Raw genomic sequence first — 12,206 nt, 5'->3', positions numbered from 1 at the left:
ATTAGCTTTTCATAACCACCAACCTTACTAAAATCAGACGTCCGAGTAAAAGTATGCCCATTTTAGTAAAGGTCTGTTGAAAAGAACCAACCTACGGACCCAAACGACGGACGTCGATTGAACGATGGTCCATCAGTCCAGGTCGTCGTTTGGTCCGACAACAATTAACTCAGGGGTCTTTTGGTCTTTCCCCACTTTGTTTAAACCCTAAGATACGTCGTTTTGACCCTAAATCATCATATTTTAGTCAAGCTAAGCCTAAAAACATAACTAAAACTTATCTAAGTCGAATCATTAAATCAAAACTTAGAAAATTAGAAGCAAGAAAGGAGAAAAATGTCAAGAACCCTAGTTCAAGAAAGCAACAAAGTTCCAACAGTTCCAGCCCCGAAATCTAAATATTTCTCCCTGAATTTCATCACCAAGTATGTGGGATTTCACTAGTGGGTTCCTTTCACCCATTGGGTCCCTAGTTTTAAGTCAGATTCTTGATTTTCGTATCATGGTTAGACCTAGAGTTTTTAGAACTTCAACAGAACTTCATGAATTAATTAGTTATATGTTCCAAATCAGATTTTCATGTTATTACTGAGATTATTGCATTAATTTCAGAACTCTAGTTATGTATTTCTTTAGTTTTTGAATTACACATGCTAGGTCAGATACTTCAGTTACTTCAGATTAACATGCCTAAGTTATTAATGCATAATTATTAGAATAATTGTTGCATTCTCAATTTGCATGTTTAGTTTTGAGTTATCCAGTAGTTACAGAAATTCATTCGTAATGTCTAAATCACTTTATTCATTGGGAGTAGCATAATATCAAGTTGGACTAGGGTTTAGTGTACCCAATTAGTCCTAGAACTAGTAGTGGAGTAGGTTGTAAGTGCCCTCTGTGGGCAATCAGTTTAGTGTTCACGCCAGCATGCCTTTATACCTCAGGATACCTGGAGCTCGCGTGCGAGTTCTATCAAGTAAAGTCAATGATTAGAGGCCTCGGGAGCTCAACGCCCTCGACCTATTCTCAAACATTAAATAGGTAGGACGGTGCGACTGCTTTGTTGAGCCGCGCCACAAAATCAAGAGCTCCAAGTGGGCCATTTTTGGAAAGAAAAACTGGCGATGCGGGATGAATCGAAATCCGGGTTACAGTGCCAAACTGCACACTAATGTAGATCTTACAAAGTTTTTTGGTCGAGAAACAACTCACCTTCCAAATCAACTAGCCTCGAAAATGGATGGCGCTTAAATGCGCGACCTACACCCGACTGTCGGGGCAAGTGCCAGGCCCCAACGAGTAGGAGGGTGCGGCAGTCGTTGTTGCTTAATCCTTATTCTTCTTTTCCTTCATGGGAGCCTGACATTTAGTAGCCCTATGACCGCGTTTGTCATAATTGAAGCAACTTCCATTGAATTTCTTCTTAGGAGGATTGTTTATTAGACCAGATGCTTTCTTTCTTTTCTTTAATTTTGTGTGATCTTCTTCAATAATATTTACTTCAGATATTTTTGAATTACCACGTAACCTCGTTTTTACATCCTTGTTATCCTCTTCGATTCTCAATCTTACTATGAGATCTTCAACAGTCGTCTCCTTGCATTTATGTTTCAAGTAATTTTTGAAGTCCTTCCACAATAGAGGTAGCTTCTCAATAATGACAGTCACTTGAAAAACATCATTCACAACCAATCCTACATTAATTATTATGTGAGTATTAAGAATAAACTTAATATTTCCAACATAGGCATTAAATAAATTTATACCTTTAGTAAGGAGATCATGGATTATGACGTGCAGTTTTTGAACTTGGGTGACGACAGTCTTATTGTCTATCATCTTATAGTCCAGAAACTTCGCCAGAATGAACTTCTTCATTCCGACATCCTCTATTTTGTACTTCTTTTCCAAAGAATTCCAGTGTTCTTTTGAGGTTTTGACACTACTGTACACATTGTACAGATCATTTTGCAGGTCACTCAGAATATAATTTTATACAAAAAATCTGAATACTTCTGTGCTTTTGTTACCAAGAATCGTTCTTCAGGCGGAGTTTCATCCGGCATAATAGGAACATTCTCATTAATGAACCTCTTTTGACTCAACGTAGTGAGGTTGAAGAATATTTTCTGCTGCCATCTCTTGAAGCCGAATCCAGAAAACTTTGTAGATTTCTCGCCGATGCTAGGGCAACAGTTGAACGATTTGTGCAACCGATGTTGTTGTAACACTTACTGTTGCAGCACTGACTGTTCCAACATTTACTTGACTTGAATTAGTCATTTTTCTATCACAAATGACAGACGATTTTAGTATGTGAAATACTGATTGTAAATAATAAATTATTATACAACCTGTTTCCGATTTAACGATAAAGTTTTTATATTCTTTTAATCGTTAATTGAATGAATTTAAAATTTCAAATAAACTAGAAAACAATAAAGATTTAAATCTCTAGAAACCACAAATACATAAACTATTAAGTTTCTTAAGATTGTTACCTCCTGTATTCAAGTTAGTCAAAAAATACAGAAACAGAAAATAGATGAAATACTGTAAATCCGAGTCTACAGCAATCACTGTGTTTCCTGAAGATATTAATATCTACACTGTACCCCAGGTTGCAGATTAATTTCTCCAAAGATAAAACGGATTAACTTGTTAAAAAAAGTAGCGGTACCTTGAACTCCAATAACTTCTTCGAACGCAAGAACAGCAACAAGAGCACACACAGATTGAGTCGATAAACAATTTTGTTTATTAGAGAAAATGTATGCAGAGAGGAATTGTTTTTTAATATTTTGACAAACGAAATTAACCTCTTATCTATAGCCACTTGCGGCAAAGGAACGAGTCATTTCAATGCGAATTTAAATAAATCATGTTACATTAAATTAATTCTGTGAATTAACTAATTAACTAACATCCTCAATTAATTTGTAAGAGAAATAAATTAGAGAAAAAATTTAATTAATGAGGTTGATGAAATAAATTTTGTCCAAAAATATTAATAATCAATCACATTCAAATCCAAATATATAACACCCCGTATCTATTACAAATCAGAAATCAGCTTTTCAAAAAATCTGTAGGCGCAATCGACGGTTACCATCTACAGACCGTAGCTTGACCCATGGCCCGTACTGCACATCCATTTTTTATGACTGAAACTCTCCCAAAATACAACCCAGAAAAAAATGACTAAGTGTTGATCCACGTACAGACCTACGATCCGTAAGTCAGACTACGGTTCGTAGTTTGTGTCCGTCTATCAACACCCACAAGAACCACAATTGACTAGTACGTACCATCGTTCGATCTACAGTCCGTAGGTCTGACCATAGGTGGAAGTTAGCAGTCAGTTAGGGAGAAATATTTTTGGGTCAATTTCAAATGGTCATAACTCTTAGTAAAAAATAAATTAGGTGTCTCATGACATACCAAAAGATAGATAATTGAATTATCTTTTCATAGCCACCAACCTTGCTAAAATCAGACCTTCGAGTAAAAAGTTATGCTCATTTTAGTAAAGGCCTGTCAAACAAACCCAACCTACGGACCAAACAACGCACTTCGATTGAACGACAGCCCGTCAGCCCAAGTCGTCGTTTGGTCCGACAAAATCATCTCATGGGTCTTTTGGTCTTTTTCCACTTTGTTTAAACCCTAAGATACGTTGTTTTGACCCTAAATTATCAGATTTTAGTCACTTTAAGCCTAGAAACATAACTAAAACTTATCTAAGTCAAATCATTAAATCAAAACTTACAAAATTAGAAGCAAGAAAGGAGAAAAAGGTCAAGAACCCTCGTTCAAGAACGCAGCAAGTTCCAGCAGTTCCAGCCCGAAATCTTAATATTTCTCCTTGAATTTCATTACCAGGCATGTGGGATTTCACTAGTGGGTTCCTTTCACCCATTGGGTCCCTAGTTTTCAGTCAGATTCGTGATTCCCATATTATGATTAGACCTAGGGTTTTTAGAACTTCAACATAACTTCATGAATTAATTAGTTATATGTTCCAAATCAGATTTTCTTGTTATTACTCAGATTATTGCATGAATTTCAGAACCCTAGCTATGTATTTCTTTAGTTCTTAAATAACACATGCTAGGTCAGATACTTTAGTTACTTCAAATTTACATGGCTCAGTTATTAAAACATAATTAACTCAATAATTGTTGCATTCTCAGTTTGCATGTTTAGTTTTGAGCTATCCAGTATTTACAGAAATTTAGTCATAATGTCTAAATCACTTTATTCATTGGGGAGTAGCATAACACTGAGTTAGACTAGGGTTCAGTGTACCCAATTAGTCCCAAAACTACTAGCCAAGTAGGTTGTAAGTCCCCTCTGTGGGAAATCAGTTTAGTGATCATGCCAGCACGAATTTATACTCTAGCAGGGTATATTGGGTCCTCTCAATTGGGCGTATACATCGTACTCCACATTTAGCTCATGTTGTTTTATTATCGGTTATTAGTAGCTCCCACAGTTCAGTCAGACTCTCTTGCATTGACCATTTATCAGTATATTCAGTATTCGGTTCCAGCATGTTATAAATTGGTCAGTGCATTCAGTTACCTCAGCATTTAGTATATCATGATGAGATTACTATACTTTCTTTTGTGCTTGTTCAGTTATGTTTTATTTCAGCTTTACACTATCCTACATGCTCAGTACCTTCAAGTACTGACGCATATGTGCGCTACATCTTCTCGTGATGTAGGATCAGGTTTTCAGCATCCAGATCGTGCTTAGATTGATTTCCAATCTCCAGTTCAGCAAATTCATTGGTGAGTCCTTATTCTCCGAGGACAACAATAATGAGTTCATTTCAGTCTTTAGTCATTTTGTTTCAGTTTTTGCTAGACTTAGCTGGGGCTTGTCCCAACATTTCTAGTCAGTTAGAGGCTTATTTCAGACATAGTTCATTTCAGCTAAGCATTGAGTTAATATTTTCTTTGTATTAAACTCATCCATTTTCAAATATCTCAGTTATAGAATATGGGCATTCCCCATCTTTTCATTTTAAATAATGATTTACCTTCCGCATTAGTTTATTATCTTTAGTATACGCATGATCATGCCAGCAGGGTTAGCTTGGGATCACTTGTGGTCCTAGGTTCCGTGTCTACGTCTCGGGGGTAGCTCGGGGCGTGATAATATATAAATCCAAATCCAAGTTCGAAGTCGAGCGACGACGGCGGCGCAAGGGGCACATTCTTCTTAACTCTTTAAGAAGCAAATGAAGTGTTTTCTACTATAAGGACAACATTTTCCTTTCTTCTACTAATATGGGAAAAATGACTTTTCATTTGCACTTTGCAAATAACTTTTCCTCCAAAATTGGTTCTCTCACTTTTCCATTTTCTCTTCTCTTTTACCATTCAGATTTTGTTAAAACCAAACACTAATTTGCCTTCTTCAACTTCTATAAGCAAAGCTATTTGTTTTTTCTATAAAACTTATCATTTTTCTTGTTGAACTTTGTCTGCTTCTTTCTTTATTTGCCAAGTACTCTTTTATTATTACTGCTTTCCTTCTTTGACTCAGAGTACTTATTTTGAAACTGTGTTTTTTACTTTTGTACAGGAGGTGCAAACTCTACCCGCCTTTTTGTTGTAGTCCAGTGTATATTATGTGAACCTGGTTCACGTTGTCATTATCAAAAGCTATCTGAGTCGTTTATGTCCATCAATGTGAACTCATGCTCTTCTTCCAAGATCATATATAGTAGTGCTATAGTTTTAAAAAGATACTCAAAAATAGATATATGACCCATACTTAAAGTAACATCTAATGCGATGATGAGAGAATACACCTCTCTATTGAGATCAGAAATTTAAATTCCTGAAAGTGTGTGGATTTATTAGGAATATGAGGATTCTCCTCTCACGGGAAAATTGAATATGAGGGCATTCAGAGAAGGAAAAACTCGAATGGATAACACTAATGAGAACATGACGAGCAACAACATGCGAATCCAGAACAATGTAACCACAAAGAGAGGGATGATAATAGGGCTGGGCGTGTTGAGCTTAACCCGCAGAACTTTCATCTGCCCCGCATAATAATTATTTTTTCATTTTCCACCCGCCTCGCATGATTATTGAGTAATATTTTCTTTTTCTAATTACGTGTGATACTAAAAATAAAATTCAATAAAATAAATTCATTTTTATCATTCAGTTGTATTACTTTAATAGGATAGTGACTTAAAAATTTAATTTTTTAGAAGTCAATTGGAAACATGTAAGAAATTGTGTTACTATTTTTTATCGAACCATTTTCATTTACTATCTCTAATATTTTAGTCGATTTAAGGAATTTTTGTAATAAATAATATTATATCACTGTTATAACATGTATTCAAAATGTTTTCACCAAATTATTATAAATGTAATTAGCAAACGATTTTTTTTAATGATTTTTTATTTACATTGTGTACTTTTAGGAATTGGAATTGACATGTAATTAACAACAAACAGTTTTAAGCACAAATTTAAATAGTACATAGCATTAAATTTGTTATAAGAATTATATTAGGTCACAAAGTTATCTCTTTCGGTAAAAAATAAAAGTAATCATATCGCTGCATTTTTATTTAACATGAACTGTTTATATTTAGTTACAAAAATAATTAAAATAATAATTATATTTTTAAGTAGAAATTAAATCATCATTAATACCCACCTATTATATTAAAAAAATAATTTTTCAATCACGAAATTGTTATCTTTTAGTGCTGGAATCTTAATTATTCTGTTTACTATAAATTATGCATAACGATAATGACAATCAAGATCATCACGCAATGTATCAATCTCTCTTTTCTCTTCATAGCTTAAGTTTCTCCAATGAGTATTGTTAATGGAGTTTGAGTGAAAATCAAGTACATAGTCGTCTATCAAGGATAATCTCTCATTATGAACTAGCTTTTGGGGTTGAGTTAGGCCCAAGTGTCATATATCTTTAAATCAATTTTTGTTTCCGATTAAATGAATCTACAAAAATGAAAACGTACGGAAAAAGTATAAAATGAATTTGTGGTTACGAATAAAGTGAATATAAACAACATTCTATTTATTGAATTGACATGTCCAAAAAGGTAAAGATACATGAACGTGATGGAACTAGTAAGTAAAGTAACGTGATGAAGCGGCATTTATATATATGCAAAGCTTACTCATCATGAAAAGAGGTCGATCGATCGTTCACAAGCAGATAATAATTTTTCAATCAACAAGTTAATACAAATGTAACTACATAGGATCTTGAAGATTTATGCAGAAAAATTATGATGATATGCTAGAAGATAAGACTAAATATCAGGGAAAATGTTGTATTTGACATTAACAAGGTCTTATATAACCTATGTTGTACAAACACTTGTCAGTTCTTAGAACTACCTAGTAAGGGTCATGAAATATATCAAGAGAGAACAAACTCTGAGGATTTTGTTGAGTTGTCAAGTCTCCAATTCGTTAACACTTTCTTGTGACGGTCCTCTTGTCCTAATACTAGAAAGTCAGTTTTAGAGTTCTCAGTTAAACATGGAAGCTTATTGATTTCTTGGAAATCAAAGAAGCAAAGTGTAGTATCAAGAAGCTTAGCAGAAGTTGCGTACATACATCAGCATGGCCAAAGCAGTTTGATAGGTAGTATGGTTGACTGGTTTAGTGAAGGAATTGAATGGTGCACTACAAGTTGCACCAATTTGGTGTTTCATGACCGTACTAAACACATCGAGATAGACTCTCATTTTATCCGGTAGAATATAAATTATGCATAACGATAATGACAATCAAGATCATCACGCATTGTATCAATCTCTCTTTTCTCTTCTTAGCTTAAGTTTCTCCAGTGAGTAGTGTTAATGGAGTTTGAGTAATAATCAAGTACATAGTCGTCTATCAAGGATAATCTCTCGTTATGAACTAGCTTTTGCGGTTGAGTTAGGCCCAAGTGTCATATATCTTTAAATCAATTTTTGTTTGCGATTAAATGTATCTAGAGAAATGAAAACATTCTATGTAAATTTAGCCGGAAAAAGTATAAAATGAATTTGTGGCTACGAACAATGTGGATAAAAACAACATTCTATTTATTGAGTTGACATGTCCATAAAGGTAAAGATACATGAACATGACAGAACTAGTAAGTAAGCAAAGTGAAATGATGAAGCTGCATTTATATATATGCAAAGCTTACTTATTCTGAACAAGAGGTCCATGGAGCAGATAATAATTTTTCAATCAACAAGTGTAACCAGTAGGATAATTCTTTCCACAGACGTTGAGAAGGATGTTTAGAGAGATTGGTATATCCAAATGAATTCCCAGAATATCTGCTTTTATGGCTGTGCACAAGCAAACCGCGGCCTCTAGGTCCACCAGTCCCCCAATCAAACTGCAGCATGACGAAGTTGGAGTAGTCCCGATAATTACACCCACCAAATCATTAAGTATATTAGTACATGCCCCAAATTTCAAAATATCAGTTGAACAGTCTGCACTTACAAGAGCAAAGAAGAGGAGATTAAGTGATAAGAAAAGGGTAATAGAGGCCTGATTTTTGGAAGCCATGTCAACAAGCTAAGGTTAGGCCTAATTAATTACGCAGTTTAATTGATGATTGAATTCATGTGCTAGCAACGATGGCTATTTATACTAGTTGAATATTGCCTATTGGTAGTGCATGGCTTTTAAAATATTTAGGATTTGATTTAATTAATACTTAGTACCTTAATTACATATTTCCTGCACATGCTACATCTATTATAGAATTACATGTAATTAGTGTTTATATATTTAATTACAAATTCCAGTTATACATATACATTCTTTTTTAATTCAAGCCATCCACTCACGTTTTCATTTAACGCTTTAGCTTCTGCCCCTGGACAAGATCCCTTTTGTCCGTCACATTTCTAGACCTGTGCACATTCTTACTGAACTTAATTCCCAAGCTTTCTGCAAGTATACATTTTTTTTACCACGTTTTAATGTCAACATAGAATTTGCATGGTTTTTCGAGGTTTGATTGGCTAGCTTCCGCATGATACCTAATTAATTTAACATCCGAACTAAATTTATAGTTGCTGCTATTCTTTTTCTCTATTATCTTCACTAATATATTTCTCCTTGTATACATGCATTTAAATGTTTTACTTGTCAAGGGTTTTATATATGGAAACAATCTAACTTCAAGGTTGTCAAGGTTTTGGGGAGGTTTTCGTTTCATTTCTTTTAGCTTTATTTTTACTTTACACGAAGTATATAAAAGTAAGAAAAAAAACTTTTGAATTAAATAGTTAAAAATTAACAATATGTCAAATGTATCAAAATGTCAGTATTAAGATTAATGAGTTGCTGAAAAAAAGAAGAAAAAAAAAGTCATTCTTTTTTAAACGAATTAAATTGGAAAGTAGGTCAAACAAATTGAAATGATATATATTTCCCCTTTCAAAAGTCCTTATTCTAAAATTAAGGAGTGAGGTGTTTGACCAAGATTTTCAGCAAAAGGTGTTTTATTGAAAAAACAATTTTATGAAAAGCACTTATGTGAAATACATATACGCAGACCATACACTAGTCCATTAATTTGTGGAGGTAGAAAGGTTATTTCCTTGAGTCACTCAACAACATTTCAAGTTCATATTCCTAATTAAGTTCAATTTATAGTAAATTCAAGTTATAATTTCAAATTCAAACTAGTCTTAAAATCACAAATTCAATTAGTCATATATAAACTTCAAGTTTTAAGTTCAATTAGTTCTAAAATTCACAACTTAAGTTCTAAAATTTCTCAATAATTGAAGATTGCTAGCGTTTCACAACCTTAAGTTCTAAATTCCTACAAAAAATTCAAGTTCTCTAAAGTTCACAACTTATAGAATTCTACAATAATTCAAGATTTCTAACGCTCAAAACCTTATTAAGTTCTAAAATCCTATAAAAATTTAAACGGAAAAGGGCCTAAAATATCCTCGAAGTACTGAAAATGGTACAAAATTACCCTCCATCCACCTACTGGCTCCAAAATACCCTTCCTACCCACCTATTGGCTCCAAAATGCCCTTGTCATCCACCTTTGGGTTCAAAATTGACCACTTATTTAACGGTTTTAAAGTTAAACTATTTAAATATTCTTTTAAATACGTGGCGCTCAACTAGTTGTTATGATTTAACTTATTTGTATAATTTATAAATCAAGCCACTGCTCACCCATTAATAATTAAATCCCACCAAATTAATAAACTCGTCACATTATTAATGCAACAACAGGAACGCTACTGCCAATGAGTGTTTTTAAAATTTTGAGGCGAAAATAGAAGTAAACTATCATACATTCAAGTGTCTAAATAAAAATTATCGATAAACTTAAAAGTCTGACTATGTTCATTTTAATTATTCATTTGTCTCAATTACGTGATGTTACTTCATAGATATCTTTTTTTAAAAATAGTATATTACATGTTCTAAAACAAATCATAAATATTTATAAAATTATATTAAAAAAGTGCATGAATTAATTTGGGATGTACTACTTCTTTACCCTTTAATCATAAATTTCGAATTCAAGTTTGAAAGAGAATCATATTGAAATTGTCCTTCTAAATAAGCGGCTCAACCTATATTTGATTGGGGCTTTGATTCGATCTCGATTAATTTTGGATCATCTTAAGGAATCTATAATTTTTTCGTATTTTAGTAGTGTTTATGACGATTTTGATATTATAATTTGTTTATTAATGGGGTGGGGTTTAGTTAGTAATGAGTGGATAGTGGGTATGTTTATAAATTATATTAATAAATTAAATTATAATCAATAGTTGAACGCCAAATATTTTTAAAAAATATTTAAATAGTTTAATTATAAAATAGTTAACTAAGTGGTCAACTTTGAATCCAATGGTGGATGACAAGGACATTTTGGAGCCAATAGGCGGATGAAAAGAGCATTTTGGAACCAATAGGTGGATGGAGGGTACTTTTGTACCATTTCCAATACTTCGAGGGTATATTAGGCCCTTTTCCAAAATTTTAATTCTCTAAAGTTCACAAATTCAAATTCTAGATTCCTACAATAATTCAAGATTTCTAAAGTTCACAACCTAAAGCTCTAAAAACCTACAAAAATTTAAGTTCTTTAAAGTTTACAACTTAAAGTTCTAAAATCCCACAAAAAAAATCAAGTTCTCTAAAATTAACAAGTTTAAGTTCTAAAATTCTATAGTAATTCAAGATTACTAACGTTTCACAACCTAATGTTCTAAAATGTTACAAAAATATTTCAAGTTCTCTAAAGTTCACAACTTAAAGTTCTAAATCCCACAATAATTCAAAATTTCTAACTCCCACAACTTAATAATGTTCTAAAGCTATTTATACATAAACTTCAAATTCAAAACTTAGCTAGTCATATTCGAGTTCTAAGTTCAAGTTAACAAATTCAAGTGCAAACTAATTGCTAAACTTAGTTATATATAAACTTCTAATCCAAGGATTAGTTATATTCAAATTCTGAGTTCAAGTTCAAGCTCTAATTGAATTCAAGTTCATATAATCTCTAAAATTGTTAGGTAGACATGAGTATGTATTTTAAAGACTGACAAAAGTTTCATCATCGAACTAGTATTTAATTAGAAATTTCAGTTATTAAAGCCACATATAAACTTTATTCCCACGCTTTCATCAAGTATAATACATTTTTATTAAATTGAAGCCATCCTCCAACGCTTTCAAGTCAAAACATAAAATGCATCATCTTAATTGAGAACTCAAAAATTGAACTCTATAAACTTAGCTGCATGTCAAGACAAACTTCATCATGATATTGTACTCCAATGATTAACTGTTTCATCTTAATTATTTATTATCAAAAGGAAAAAAACATGTAAATTGGAACAAAATGAGTTCATCTTTATTCTCAAAATTATTAAATGGATACTGTTCAACATCAACAGTATATTTTTTACTTCAGACTTTAACTATAAATCCACAACCGTTGTCATTGCTTGTATTCGTAATGGTTCCATTTTATAGTTGAGTGTGTAGAAAGACAAAAAGAAACAATATTATAGCTTTTGTTAAGGATTGTGGTCCCTACTATCTTTTTCTTCGTTAAAGTACATGGAATACATTAACCACTAGGAACCAAGTACACATGGGTGTACCTAGGGGTGTCCCGAGTTCATGTGA

The 12,206-nt window shown here is 32.8% G+C and overlaps 1 protein-coding gene across 1 annotated transcript; it reads right to left on the bottom strand.

The window, feature by feature from the left end:
- Positions 1 to 8,086: 8,086 nt before the first annotated feature.
- Positions 8,087 to 8,634, bottom strand: LOC107013894 (14 kDa proline-rich protein DC2.15-like). The gene has a single exon (XM_015213770.2). It carries the CDS (start codon positions 8,586 to 8,588, stop codon positions 8,259 to 8,261), a length of 330 nt encoding a protein of 109 aa, XP_015069256.1. The 5' UTR covers positions 8,589 to 8,634; the 3' UTR covers positions 8,087 to 8,258.
- Positions 8,635 to 12,206: the final 3,572 nt, after the last annotated feature.

The sequence above is a fragment of the Solanum pennellii genome, chromosome 3 (assembly GCF_001406875.1).
Source record: "Solanum pennellii chromosome 3, SPENNV200".
Classification (NCBI taxonomy): Eukaryota; Viridiplantae; Streptophyta; class Magnoliopsida; order Solanales; family Solanaceae; genus Solanum; species Solanum pennellii.
Note: the sequence above shows the minus strand (reverse complement) of the source record. Positions and strands in the feature narration are given on the sequence as shown.

What these genes read in the sequence shown, in the direction of transcription:
- LOC107013894 (XM_015213770.2), bottom strand. Translation starts at nt 8,588, where the DNA reads ATGGCTTCCAAAAATCAGGCCTCTATTACCCTTTTCTTATCACTTAAT.